At 39.5% G+C, this 14,283-nt stretch overlaps 3 protein-coding genes across 3 annotated transcripts; 1 reads left to right on the forward strand and 2 right to left on the reverse strand.

The window, feature by feature from the left end:
• Positions 1-6,198: 6,198 nt before the first annotated feature.
• LOC149245226 (uncharacterized) lies at positions 6,199-7,239 on the reverse strand. The gene is made up of 3 exons (XM_089455551.1): positions 6,773-7,239; positions 6,527-6,696; positions 6,199-6,418 (listed from the first exon to the last, which is right to left on the reverse strand). The coding sequence occupies exons 1-3, from the start codon at positions 6,825-6,827 to the stop codon at positions 6,335-6,337; spliced, it is 309 nt and encodes a 102-aa protein (XP_089311677.1). The 5' UTR covers positions 6,828-7,239; the 3' UTR covers positions 6,199-6,334.
• A 51-nt stretch (positions 7,240-7,290) lies between these two features.
• On the forward strand, positions 7,291-11,331 carry LOC149245227 (uncharacterized). The gene is made up of 3 exons (XM_089437726.1): positions 7,291-8,721; positions 8,842-9,205; positions 10,202-11,331. The coding sequence occupies exons 1-3, from the start codon at positions 7,291-7,293 to the stop codon at positions 11,329-11,331; spliced, it is 2,925 nt and encodes a 974-aa protein (XP_089293852.1).
• Positions 11,332-12,869: 1,538 nt separating this feature from the next.
• LOC149245228 (uncharacterized) lies at positions 12,870-13,662 on the reverse strand. Its single transcript, XM_089455552.1, has 3 exons — positions 13,359-13,662; positions 13,113-13,282; positions 12,870-13,004 (listed from the first exon to the last, which is right to left on the reverse strand). The coding sequence occupies exons 1-3, from the start codon at positions 13,411-13,413 to the stop codon at positions 12,921-12,923; spliced, it is 309 nt and encodes a 102-aa protein (XP_089311678.1). The 5' UTR covers positions 13,414-13,662; the 3' UTR covers positions 12,870-12,920.
• Between the last annotated feature and the right edge of the window lie 621 nt (positions 13,663-14,283).

Raw genomic sequence — 14,283 nt, forward strand, 5'->3', positions numbered from 1 at the left:
GTGTGTGAATGCATGTATTGCAGAAGGCAAACCATCCTATGTAACTGTCTTGAGTGAAGCTGAAAGTTTCCAAGAAAAGTATGATGATGACTGTCTGTCAAATGAAGATCAAGTTGAGTTATTACAACATAAGGAGTTCATAAATTCCTTGCTTAGTGAAGGAAATATCTTCAATAGAGATGAGACAATTATATCTTATGATAAAGAATTTGTTATTGGTAAGGACAAAGAGGAATTGATTTTCTTAGATGGCCAAAGGAAGAGTGATGGACAAACATCTAAAACTATCACAGAGATGGAGGGTTAGAATTTTATTCTGATCGAGAATGAAGAAGTAGTGTCACCAAGAAATTATACTTGTGACAAAGAAGAATATAGTGAGGATTGTACAGAGCTTTTAGGAGAAATCCCAAGTGAGATGGAAATTTTATGGCATGAGATAAGTCTTTTGGAGAAAAGGATAGAAAACCAAAGAGTAAGTGTTCAGGTTGTAAAATTAGAACTGAATGAGAATGAAGAAGTTCACTACAGTGGACAAGAGTAGGAAGACATCATTGAAACAAATGATGTTGAGAAGGGATCTATTGAGGATCTTATAAGTTGTTTGGAGAATGAGGAGGAAGAGAGACTTGCAGGAAGTTCCATGAGCTCTTTGAAGAGTTCAAAAAGAAAAATGCTATAAAAATTTAGACCATATTTATTTGTTTGAAGGAAGGAGTCTCCACTTACAGGGCTTATGCTCACAGATGAAGGATATAATGAACATGGACTAGACTGGTCATTAAAGACATGAATATGCATGTGAAATCAAATAGGGTATACTGATTTTGACAATAACACAACTCATCTAGCAATAGTATTACTAGACTGATGCCCACTGAAATTGTGTTTCCTTTTCCTCACATAGAAGCAATTAAATACTCCCTTTACTTTGACATAATGAGTGTTGTATTTCTATGGGTTCCTTTTCCTCATATAAAAGCAATTAAATGCTCCCCTTACTTTGACATAATGAGTGTTGTATTTCTATTTCGTCTGAACTAATATAGGTTTATACTTTGCGGGAGTTTATTTCTCTTTTGGACTCATGAAGTTTTGGAGCGAATTTATGTTTATCTAGAGGAGATTCAAGTATTGTATTTCTATATTATACTTTGACACAATCAATGTTATATTTTTAGATGGAGAGGATGAATTTAATTTTATACTTTAAGATGTATATCTATTAGGGCTAAAATTGTTTTGCATGATATTAAATATTGAATATAATATTGTTTTGCATAATATAATATTGTTTAACTTTAGCAGTAAGAGAGTATTGTGTGAGATGAATTGAAGGGAATATTTTTTTATTTTGGGAAAATGTACTTCTTTTTGGATTAAAGGAATAATAGAAATTCAAAAAATCAAATTACCACATCTTTTTTTTTCTTTTTTTTTTTTCCAACTTTTCACGGGATCAGAGGCATATCACAAGATTTGAACGAGATAGCACAAGATTTGAACCCAAGACTTAAACTTCCAGTTTTGTGAGACCTCATTTCGATGGCCATTTCCAATTGAACTACCCCAAGCAGACAAATTACCACATTTGTTTAATAATCAAAGAGAATTCTAAAAACATATTCTTATTCTTCTTCACACTCAAGAAATTTCAAAAATATAAAATAAAATGAATAACATAGAACATGAATAACAACCTGAAAGACTATCTAACAAAGTGACCAGAGTTGTTATTCCCAAGTTTTACCTGTAATACATGCATTACAAAGTCTTTATGTCATGTACCTTTACTCAATGGTTCTTTTTGCAGAATCAGATCAGAAAGGAAATTAGGGTTTACTTTGATTTAGCTAATATGCTACAATAGAAAAGAATACCATTTGAAAAACCATGGGTTGTCAAAATCTTGACCCCAAAAACAACAATGGTAAATTGATTATTCGACCTCAATTTTAATTTAACTATTAAATTTTTTATTTTAATTATTTTTATGTAATTTGACCAAGTCAAAATGTTTACATAACTTAACCACATATCTTCCATACTAGTTTGACCCAATAATTTGAACAATGGAAATTCAAAGTTATTAAATCTTGTTAAAATTTAAAACACAATAATTCAACAAATTGGAAATCCAAGTAATTCCTATAAACATAAAAAAGACATGAAAAATTGACTATTTTGATATTAAGATAATTATGGATCTTCTCCAAAATAGTCTTTCCAAATTATCGATTCACCGATTACTAAATAATAATAATAATAACATTTTTTTATTAAATCTCAGAAGCTCAGAATCTATTTATAAATTCAAAAACACATTTGAAATAACTGAAGACAACAATCTCACCCAAAAAAATTGCTCATTACTAATAAAAACCTATTTTATGTCTAGGTATCCCTTCGAAAGCCCCCCTTCTCCCCCCGCCCCCCCCCCCCCCCCCCCCCCCCCCCCCCCCCCCCCCCCCCCCCCCCCCCCCCCCCCCCCCCCCCAAGTCTCCCCCACCAGTCCCCAAAAAAATAAAAATAAAAAATGTCTTTGATTTCCCCACTTCCTCTTACATGTTGTCTCGTCTATTTGCATGGTTGAGAGATGGAAAATTTCATGGTTCAAATTCTTCAACCATTCAAAGTTGAATTCCCTTCCTCTAACATATGACCCTTCATTGGTCATGAAATCCTCATAATACATGTAGATTCAGAAAGGCGTTATCTACAATATAGGTTGGTATCATGTCAGCTTTTGAAACTTAGGGATTTGTAGTAATTGTATTTCATCCTATGAACCACTAATTTAGAAATGTAAATGTTATTGGTTGATATTTATCATCTAGGCCAAAGATGATCCTACATTATATCCAAAGCATACTTCAATTAAGAAACAAATATACTTTCACCTACATACCATGGATGCCAAAAAGGAAAGGCAACAAACCTAAGTCAGTCATTTCAAAAGTATCCTTAGATTTTGCCTTTTAGTCATGGATACTATCATTTACCTACATATGAATTCTAATAAAGATAATGTCAAACTAAAATCATTTCAAACTTATCCTTTAATTTTTCCTTTAGGCGATTTTTTTTTTTTAAACGAAATGGGTAAATATTTGTATAATTAAAAATATGGATTACAAGGCCAGAACCTTTACATATTCCAATATTCCTTGCAGGTTTGAGATTTAGCATAGAGGCTCAATCCAAACCCTCAAGCAAGTTCTCCATGACGCAAAAGTTTCATTCCAATTCTAACTAATTTTTTTCCAAAAAAACCCCAATATTGAGGCACATTTACATTCTATTTTTCACTATTTTTGTTTTGAATTCATTTGATTTCTTGTTTTTCTTAGTGAAATACTTTTTCCTTTATTCCTAACTTGAGTCCAACCAACATTTTCTGCAAATTCCAAAGAGCCATTCTTGGATAAGTGCACATTGTTATTCTTGAAATCTTCCTCATCTATCTGATATGCCTAATAAGTTTCCTTTCTAGCATTATTCCTTGTGGTTTTTGGAGGGGATCAATTTTCCACAAGAGCTTGCTGATTTTCCACTTTCACTGAGTCTGGAGAATCCTCACTGGTATGCATTTTGTTCCTGATTGACTTTTGTTTCCTCTTATGCATTTTCTTTAGTAGTATCAACTTCTAGTTTATATTCTGGTTCTTCCTTATCCTGAGACTCTTCATATTTGTATATTGTATAGTGATCATCCTATGCTCCTTCCCACCATTTATACCTTCAATACTTTTTTCGATCTTTGTTTCTCTGACACTTGGGGTAGTTTTAATTACATGCCCCATTTTGTAGCACACTCTACACTAGAATGAAACATTCTCGTAGTTGAGCTTTTGGACCTAGGCATAATTTGGGGCCATCAAATTGATCTCAATGGAAAAACCCTTATTGAAGTTCATCTCCACACAAATTAGAGCATAAGTTGTTTTATAAAAAATTTATGTATCTGGTTTGTGACAATAAAACTTTCCAAGAGCATTCCCAATATATAATAATGATTGGAAATTGCAAATATGCAAGGGTAGGTTCAAAATATTTACTCAAACTAGAGTTATGGAGATTGATGTTGTTACTAGGTGAAAGATGGGAGGCCAAGGTTGCATGAAGAGACCGAGACTACCCCAAAACCACGACCTGGATTCACAAATGGCTTTCTTGTCCTCAATATTATTGAAAACAACAATGAAAAACCCTGAGCCATGGAATAAATATTCATATGATTTGTTGAAAGAGGTTTCCATGTATCAGAGATCCATTTGTGTAGATTCATTAGCTGTAGCCAAAATCCATTAAACCTGCAAACCAAACCTTGCTCTGAAAAAAACTTCTCATAGTTGAAAGCTTCCTCATCCAAAGGAACATTGAGGGAAGGGACTTCTTGAACTATCAAGAGGCTAGATCCGGATTTCAAAATGGAACTATATGAAACCAAAGAAGAGCTTGCTTGTCCAACAACCATTCCTGGAAAATAAATTGTCTTCATCGTTGAATCACTAAGATTATCCATTGATTTGATTTCAGCATAGATCTACAAATAAATCCATGCTACCTAAGCATAGATTTGTCAACGAGTGCAAAACGCTAGCTACCACAAGGGTTCTCCCAAGAATTGACTCACTGTGATTCCCAATGATATTTAAAACACTAGTGGAGTTTTATAGTTTATACGTATCACGTTTTAAACTTTCTTTTGATTCACGATGCCTGAAACTAAGTGAACGAAAAAAACTCTCAATCTTCTCAAACAATTTCCTAACATATTTCAAGCCATAAAATGGCTTCTTCAATGTGCACACAATGCATATGTCGCACAAATCCAAGTGGTTTCTATAGATATATTTTTTAATGAGATCCCATAGTAAGGAGGAGTTATCCACATATTTCTAAGATATTCCCAACCAAAACAAGAAAACAAAAATTAGATAAAATTCTTTTTGTTTAATGATTTTTTTTTTTGATAAAAGTCATTTTATTTATATAAATAAATATGTTTATGTAATTGATAACTTTTTAAGCGAGAAAAAACTTTTCTAACAAAAGAGTACTTATGTTTTTTATTAACACCATTTAAAATAAGTCAAACTTTGCTCAAGTGGTATGGCTCACATGTTGTATCCCAAGTAGCGTGGGTGTAAGTTTCTAGAGACATGTTGACCCATGTGGCATTTATGAAATAGTTCTACTAATGGTAGAATAGTGAAAACCATTTATATGAAGTTACCAATTATACCTAATAGAATGTACTCATTGCTATTAAAAATATATATATTTAAAATAAATTGTCTTATGATGCAGGAGCATCCAGCTCCGAGGAGACAGAGAATCAATGACTGGTTCGTGCAGAAACAGGACACGACTTCAAGGGTGTTTGGAGAGGTCACCAAAAGAAAAATTGGTTGTTGTTTTTAGTTAATCATTGTTCATTTCTTTTTCTTTTATTTAATTACAGAACAAGTTAAGTTACTGGTTGTTAGCTTAGGTAACCAGCAACTATTTTAGTTAATTTATTGTTTAAAGAAACAGGTAGCAGTTGTAGAATTTAGTTTCTAAACAGTTATATTCAGTGTAGCTAAAAAGAAAGAAAGACCTTTTTTGGGGGGTTCACCTCAGAACGAGAAAAGAAGATATAGCAAGACAGTATTCAAGCAGTATAGAGAGACACCCTCTGTAACTGAAGCATTGTTTCCTTTTCTGAATATAAACTACTGTTCATTACTTTTCCGTATTATACCTCTGAGTATTACAAACATTTGTTATTTTGAAATCGAATTAAGATAGAATGAAATTCACATGCTGTAACTAGAAATATTGAAGCGTTACAGGCATCAAGCCGAAACCATAAGTTACATTGTCAGGACTATCACACAGCAAAGAAGTGTAAGGCGGCCAAACAGCACATGCATACAAACAATACGAGGATAAAGTAAAGACACAGACATCGTGTCAAGTCAAGTTGCGGCCAGAACCCGCAGGCAAACGCAAAGAGTCACACGGTCATTTGCAAATCAAACACAGCGACTATTAAAAGAGGTAACAGTTCCAGAACCATTGATTTCATTAATACAACATTTCATAAGTTTTCGTAAACCACAGTTCAATAAATAACAACAGAGTCACATATCAAAACCGGCACTGCCGTAATAGCATAAGTCTAAGACCTTGTTGCATGGAGGTCATACATTGACACAGAGGAACGAAAACCTGAGGATGTAAATGCCAGCAAAGGGGCACGGCTACCCTACAAAACCTAACCAACAGAAACCTACGGCAATTCCATATTGCATAACCTAAAGAAACGCGGGAATAAGAGTAGACCCTACCCGGTCACAAGGGTACCAGAGATTGGAGAAAGTTGAAGACTGTGAATTTGAAACCCTCGCGAGCAGAGCTCCCAACCAACCTGCACAGAACCACCGTATGAGTTAAGGCATTTCCATAACCAGAATAAATGTCAGAAGGAGATAAGTAAAGACAGTGAGATGCGAGAGTAAGAGAATAGTGGACTTACCCAAGGGTCGACGGAGGCTGCCGAGCCATAAACCGATACCACAAGCTGAAAGGCACAAAAATCCTGTAAGCATCGACAACAGGTGACAGAGGATGATAAAACATAGCACGAGAGTTTACCTCGAGGCCTGGACGCGTTCGGAGGAAAGATAGCCTTGTGGTTGTGAACACCTGCACAGAACCGGAGCTCAGAAATCGGAAACTAAAAGGATTACTTCGCCAAATTCATGAAAATATAAACCCTTACCACGGGCTTCCGAACCAGACCATTGAAGACAGCAGCTACAGTGAAGGACTCGCATCTCGAACAAGGCCACAATCAGTGACAGAGTGAGGGATATGGTGGGTTAGTGCGCCGAGAGCAGTGCCACAACAACGCAGAGCAGGTAACAGTAGGGAGACAGAGTGTAGCTGAGCCGAGAGGCCACAAACAGTGACAGAGTGAGGGTTATGGTGTGTTAGCACACAGAGAGCAGAGCCATAACAACGCGGAGCTGGTAACAGTAGGGAGATAGAGTGTAAATGAGCCGAGAATAACCCTTAAGGGTTTAACAAAGGCGGGAAGCCTTTTCGACGGAGAGAACCGGTGACCAAACCTTTTAACCGGCAGATAGGTTTGTAAATGCGCCTCGGTATTGGGGGCAGATATTTGTCCGCGCCCAAGTGTGACCACGTGGGACTGAGGTGAGTCACGTGGCTGTGACCACGTCACCAGGGCTGGGCCATCATAAGTGGTATCAGAGCTAGTTTCTTGAGTTAGAACCAATGGAACAGGGAGAAGGTGAAGGTGAAGGAAGAGGAAGAGGAAGAGGAAGAGGAAGAGGAAGGGGAAGAGTAGTCCGGAGGGTAGTAGATGATGGACTTCGAGAGGAGATTCGAGTTTTGCGTGAAAGATTGGCAGTGGTGGAAGCTGGGGGAAGAAGAAACCCTGCAGATGATAGTGATGAAGAAGAAGTTGAACCAGAGGAGGAATTAGAGGGGGTGACACCAGAATTTAGATTGTTGAAGTCGGTCTTGCTGTCAAGTCATAAGCCAAAACATGAGTTGTCGACTTATGACGGAAGTCTGTCCGCAGACGTGTTGTTGGATTGGTTAAGTGAAGTCAACAAGTATTTTGAATTTGAGGAAACCAGCGAAGATAAGCAGGTGAAGTTCGCCGCCACCAAGCTGAAAGGACATGCGTCCTTGTGGTGGGACAGTGTTCAGGCGGAACCGAGGAGGCTTAACAAACAGCCTATAAAGAAATGGTCTAGAATGGAGGCCAAACTGAAAGAGAAATTCTTACCACAAGATTATCAGATTATGTTGTACAGGCAGGTGCAGAACTTGAAGCAGAGAGGAATGACTGTGAAAGAATTTACAGAAGAATTCTATAAGTTAAATTTGCGAGCAGGTTATGTGGAGGACACCCCTGAGAAAACAACCAGATTTGTGAATGGCTTAAGGGGGGAAATCTTAGATGAGATTGGTATCCTTTCACCCCGGACAATGGAGGAAGCCTATCAGTTTGCACTGAAGGCGGAAGAAAAGATTAACCGGAAGCAGAATGCCAGGAGAGGAGGTGGAACTGGCAGGGGAAAGGGTAAAGTATTTGGAAGAGGCCGAGGTGCAGGCCCAAGTGAAGAAAGCAGCAGTTCTAAATCTGCTGGAGCAACAGAAAAAGACAATAGCACGAGAGGAGGACGACCACCCCAGCGAGGACGAGGAAATGGTCGGGGCAGAGGAGCTGTCCAGTGCTATCGCTGCCACAAATGGGGGCACAAGTCTTATGAATGTCCTGAAGCTGAACCAGCAGGCGGAAGAGGGACTTATGTTGTTCAGACTGAGGATGCTAAGGCAACACCTCAGGAAGCAGAAAATGCACCAGAGACAGGTGAAGCTTTGGTGTTGAACAAAGTGCTGTTGAAACCAGCAAAGGAGGTTGCAGAACCGGATCAGCGTAAAGCTTTGTTCCGCACTGTCTGCAAGTCGCGGGGCAAGTGCTGCAAATTGATTATAGATAGTGGAAGTACGGACAATCTTGTGGCGGTGGAGATGGTGGAAAAGTTGGGACTGAAGAAATTAAAGCATCCTACACCCTACAAAGTGTCATGGCTGCAAAAAGGACATCAGCTGTTAGTTGACGAACAATGTGAAGTAGAATTTCAAATTGGCAAGTACAAGGATAAGATCCTTTGTGATGTCATGCCAATGGATGTCTGTCACTTACTGTTGGGACGACCTTGGCAGTTCGATAGAGGTGCAGTTCATGACGGGAAAAAGAATTGCTACAAGTTTGTTAAAGATGGGATAAAGCACACGCTTGTACCCATCAAGGAGGAAAATACAGCAGAAACCAGTGGAGTGAAGGCACTGCTGTTGGGAGGAAAGGAGTTCGTGAAACAGATTGAGGACAGCGAAATCAACTTTGCTGTCATAAGGAGACCAAAGGCAGTAGTGTTACACACACAGCTGTCAGATTTGCCAGAGGAAGTTCAGCAGTTACTGCAAGAATTTGGGGACATAGTGGTGGATGATCTTCCAAATGAATTACCACCAAGGAGGGGTATTAGTCATTGTATCGACTTTATACCAGGTGCAAGCTTACCAAATAAGGCTGCTTACCGTATGAGTCCCAAGGATCATGAGGAAATTAGGAAGCAAGTCCAGGAGTTACTTGATAAAGGGTTGATTCGAGAGAGTATGAGCCCTTGTGCAGTACCGACTGTTTTGGCTCCAAAGAAGGGAGGAGAATGGCGAATGTGCACAGACTCCAGAGCCATAAACAAAATTACTGTCAGGTACAGGTTTCCCTTACCGAGGATGGACGATATGATGGATTGTTTGAGTGGGGCAGCCTATTTCTCAAAAATTGATCTGAAGAGTGGGTATCATCAGATTCGAATACGAGAAGGCGATGAGTGGAAGACAGCTTTCAAGACAAATGAAGGCTTATATGAGTGGCTGGTGATGCCATTCGGATTGAGTAACGCTCCCAGCACATTCATGCATTTGATGAATGAGGTATTGAAAGAATTTAATGGGAAATTCGTGATAGTTTACCTGGATGATATTTTGATTTTTAGCAGGACTAAAGAGGATCATTTCAGGCATTTACAGAGTGTGTTGAGGAAGCTGCAGCAAAACAAGTTGCTGATTAATCTGAAAAAGTGTACTTTTTTTCAGCGAGAGCTAGTGTATTTGGGGTTTGTTATTGCAGAGAATGAGCTAAAAATGGATCCGGAAAAGGTGGCAGCCATAGTTAGCTGGCCGTCACCAAGGAGTTTATTTGAAGTCCGGAGTTTCCATGGACTAGCCAGTTTTTATAGGAAATTTATCAGAAATTTCAGCGAGATTTGCGCACCTATGTTGGACACGATCAAGAAGGCAAATCAGCCTTTTCACTGGACTGAAGCGGCAGAAAGTAGTTTTCAAACTTTGAAGAAGAAGATTACTGAAAGACCAATATTGAGACTGCCAGATTTCAACAAACTTTTTCAAGTTCGTTGTGACGCCAGTGGGACAGCCATTGGAGCAGTCCTCAGTCAAGAGGACAGACCGGTCGCTTTCTTCAGTGAAAAACTAAATGAGAGCAGGCAGAAGTACTCAACCTACGACAAAGAATTTTATGCAATCATACAAGCGTTGAAGCATTGGTGGCATTATCTATTGGGAGATGAGTTTGTTTTGTTTACAGATAATTCTGCCTTGCAGTATATTATGCAACAGCATAAACTAAACCACAAACATGCAGCTTGGGTGGAGTATCTGCAAAATTTTACATTCGTATTGAAGCACATTAGTGGCCAAGCAAATAAGGTGGCAGATGCACTGAGCAGAAGAACCTTGCTTCTACAGGAAAGTACAATGCAAGTTCTGGGTTTTGAACATTTGAAGGAGCTGTATCAAACTGATACCGAATTTGGGGAGGCATATGAAGCCTGTCAAAACCCTTTGATAAGGAATGATAGCATGTGGCTAGATTATAACTTACAGGAAGGGCTGCTGTTTAAAGGAGGACAACTGTGCATACCCAACTGTTCCATGCGGGAAAATATAATACAGGAGAAGCACAGTGGAGGACTGGCTGGACACTTTGGTATCGACAAGACGGTTGCTCAAGTACAGCACTTTTATTTTTGGCCGAAATTGCAGCGAGATGTGCAGAGGTACGTGAGCAGATGCAGAGTTTGTCAACTAGCAAAGGGTCATAGTCAAAACACTGGTCTATACTCACCATTACCGATTCCGAGTCGACCATGGGATTCAGTGAGCATGGACTTCGTTTTGGGTCTACCAAAGACACAGCGGGGCTTCGATTCAGTCATGGTTGTAGTTGACCGATTCTCAAAAATGGCACATTTTGTACCTTGCAGGAAAACCAGCGACGCTACCTACATTGCACACCTATTCTTTACTGAAGTCGTTCGGTTACATGGACTCCCGAAATCCATCGTCTCTGATCGGGATGTAAAGTTTACAGGTCACTTTTGGAGAACTCTGTGGAAAAAGTTAAATACACAATTGCAGTTCAGCTCTGCTTATCATCCGCAGACTGATGGTCAGACGGAAGTCGTAAACAGAAGCCTAGGGAACTTACTTCGCAGTTTGACAGGAGGAAATTCCCGGACGTGGGACCGTGTACTTGCTCAAGCAGAGTTCGCGTACAACGATTCACCTAACCGCAGCACCGGTTACAGTCCGTTCCAGATTTTGTACGGTATGCATCCGCGAGGAGTGCATGAGTTACGGGATTTGGGGAAACTTGAGAAGCGGAGTGCTGATGGGGAAGAGTTCGCTCAAGCAATGAGCAATTTACACGAATAGGTCAAGCTGAAATTACAGGACAGCAGTCTGAAATACAAGCAGCGAGCTGACACAAAGCGTCGGGAAGTTCAGTTTAACGTTGGGGATGAAGTCCTTGCGTATTTACGTAAGGAGAGGTTTCCGAAGCGGGAGTATAACAAGCTAAAATTTAAGAAGATCGGCCCTTGCAAAATCATCCGCAAATTTTCTGCGAACGCTTACGAAATACAGTTGCCGCCCGAAATTGGAATTTCTCCCATTTTCAACGTGGCAGATCTGTTTCCCTATGTAGCCAATTCAGAAGACGATACAGCAACTACAGCACCACAGAAAGACAGCTGTGAGGAAGGTTCTTGGACAAGACAACTACCAAAGGCACCACCCCTTGAGATCGAAGGAATACTGGACACACAGGTAGCTAGACGCACACGCAGGAAGGAGTATCTGCGATATTTGGTCAAGTGGCGGAACCGTCCAATAGAGGAAAGTTCTTGGCTCGACGCAGCGCAGATAACTAAAGCAGGCTACTCTGTTGACGAGCTCATGGAACGGAGCCATGACTTTTTGCCACCCCGGGAGCCTGATGCAGGAGCATCCAGCTCCGAGGAGACAGAGAATCAATGACTGGTTCGTGCAGAAACAGGACACGACTTCAAGGGTGTTTGGAAAGGTCACCAAAAGAAAAATTGGTTGTTGTTTTTAGTTAATCATTGTTCATTTCTTTTTCTTTTATTTAATTACAGAACAAGTTAAGTTACTGGTTGTTAGCTTAGGTAACCAACAACTGTTTTAGTTAATTTATTGTTTAAAGAAACAGGTAGCAGTTGTAGAATTTAGTTTCTAAACAGTTATATTCAGTGTAGCTAAAAAGAAAGAAAGACCTTTTTTGGGGGGTTCACCTCAGAACGAGAAAAGAAGATATAGCAAGACAGTATTCAAGCAGTATAGAGAGACACCCTCTGTAACTGAAGCATTGTTTCCTTTTCTGAATATAAACTACTGTTCATTACTTTTCCGTATTATACCTCTGAGTATTACAAACATTTGTTATTTTGAAAACGAATTAAGATAGAATGAAATTCACATGCTGTAACTAGAAATATTGAAGCGTTACAGGCATCAAGCCGAAACCATAAGTTACATTGTCAGGACTATCACACAGCAAAGAAGCGTAAGGCGGCCAAACAGCACATGCATACAAACAATACGAGGATAAAGTAAAGACACAGACATCGTGTCAAGTCAAGTTGCGGCCAGAACCCACAGGCAAACGCAAAGAGTCACACGGTCATTTGCAAATCAAACACAGCGACTATTAAAAGAGGTAACAGTTCCAGAACCATTGATTTCATTAATACAACATTTCATAAGTTTTCGTAAACCACAGTTCAATAAATAACAACAGAGTCACATATCAAAACCGGCACCGCCGTAATAGCATAAGTCTAAGACCTTGTTGCATGGAGGTCATACATTGACACAGAGGAACGAAAACCTGAGGATGTAAGTGCCAGCAAAGGGGCACGGCTACCCTACAAAACCTAACCAACAGAAACCTACGGCAATTCCATATTGCATAACCTAAAGAAACGCGGGAATAAGAGTAGACCCTACCCGGTCACAAGGGTACCAGAGATTGGAGAAAGTTGAAGACTGTGAATTTGAAACCCTCGCGAGCAGAGCTCCCAACCAACCTGCACAGAACCACCGTATGAGTTAAGGCATTTCCATAACCAGAATAAATGTCAGAAGGAGATAAGTAAAGACAGTGAGATGCGAGAGTAAGAGAATAGTGGACTTACCCAAGGGTCGACGGAGGCTGCCGAGCCATAAACCGATACCACAAGCTGAAAGGCACAAAAATCCTGTAAGCATCGACAACAGGTGACAGAGGATGATAAAACATAGCACGAGAGTTTACCTCGAGGCCTGGACGCGTTCGGAGGAAAGATAGCCTTGTGGTTGTGAACACCTGCACAGAACCGGAGCTCAGAAATCGGAAACTAAAAGGATTACTTCGCCAAATTCATGAAAATATAAACCCTTACCACGGGCTTCCGAACCAGACCATTGAAGACAGCAGCTACAGTGAAGGACTCGCATCTCGAACAAGGCCACAATCAGTGACAGAGTGAGGGATATGGTGGGTTAGTGCGCCGAGAGCAGTGCCACAACAACGCAGAGCAGGTAACAGTAGGGAGACAGAGTGTAGCTGAGCCGAGAGGCCACAAACAGTGACAGAGTGAGGGTTATGGTGTGTTAGCACACAGAGAGCAGAGCCATAACAACGCGGAGCTGGTAACAGTAGGGAGATAGAGTGTAAATGAGCCGAGAATAACCCTTAAGGGTTTAACAAAGGCGGGAAGCCTTTTTGACGGAGAGAACCGGTGACCAAACCTTTTAACCCGCAGATAGGTTTGTAAATGCGCCTCGGTATTGGGGGCAGATATTTGTCCGCGCCCAAGTGTGACCACGTGGGACTGAGGTGAGTCACGTGGCTGTGACCACGTCACCAGGGCTGGGCCATCATCTTACCAATATATTTGTAATTACATTCTTTTGCTTATAAATTAATAACCAATTCCAATATAATATACACCATAAATTAAGATAATTTTATGATAAATTATTTTATTATTATTATAATATTTCTATTAAATAGATTTTTAAATTTAATTTATTTTATTCATTGATTTGGTATAAATTTCATATTTTCTAAGGAATTAAAAACTTAAAACAGTAAAAACATATGTACAAGGGAACAACTTAATGTAAAGTTAAGAATACAAGGTATATGAAGTAGGGATTGGGTGACAAGGAAAGTCTTTCAAAGTACGTCATCTATGGGGTATCCATATTACAAAGACATGTAACTAGAGTTGTGTGAGTCGAGTGATGTGGGTGGGACCTTCTTTTTGTTTTTCTCGAAAGGGACTTAATCTTTTCTTTTTATGTGCAAAAATGTTAGAGATG

This window comes from Pinus tabuliformis, chromosome 7, assembly GCF_031772625.1.
Source record: "Pinus tabuliformis cultivar Carrire ecotype Pingquan chromosome 7, CPIR1, whole genome shotgun sequence".
Classification (NCBI taxonomy): Eukaryota; Viridiplantae; Streptophyta; class Pinopsida; order Pinales; family Pinaceae; genus Pinus; species Pinus tabuliformis.

Coding starts and splice junctions, on each gene's coding strand:
- LOC149245226 (XM_089455551.1), bottom strand. CDS start 6,827: ATGCGAGTCCTTCACTGTAGCTGCTGTCTTCAATGGTCTGGTTCGGAA. Junction 6,697..6,772: donor GTCTGGTTCGGAAGCCCGTG/GTAAGGGTTTAT, acceptor GGTTCTGTGCAG/GTGTTCACAACCACAAGGCT. Junction 6,419..6,526: donor CAGCCTCCGTCGACCCTTGG/GTAAGTCCACTA, acceptor GGTTCTGTGCAG/GTTGGTTGGGAGCTCTGCTC.
- LOC149245227 (XM_089437726.1), top strand. CDS start 7,291: ATGGAACAGGGAGAAGGTGAAGGTGAAGGAAGAGGAAGAGGAAGAGGA. Junction 8,722..8,841: donor GTGATGTCATGCCAATGGAT/GTCTGTCACTTA, acceptor GTACCCATCAAG/GAGGAAAATACAGCAGAAAC. Junction 9,206..10,201: donor TAAAGGGTTGATTCGAGAGA/GTATGAGCCCTT, acceptor TTTTGTTTACAG/ATAATTCTGCCTTGCAGTAT.
- LOC149245228 (XM_089455552.1), bottom strand. CDS start 13,413: ATGCGAGTCCTTCACTGTAGCTGCTGTCTTCAATGGTCTGGTTCGGAA. Junction 13,283..13,358: donor GTCTGGTTCGGAAGCCCGTG/GTAAGGGTTTAT, acceptor GGTTCTGTGCAG/GTGTTCACAACCACAAGGCT. Junction 13,005..13,112: donor CAGCCTCCGTCGACCCTTGG/GTAAGTCCACTA, acceptor GGTTCTGTGCAG/GTTGGTTGGGAGCTCTGCTC.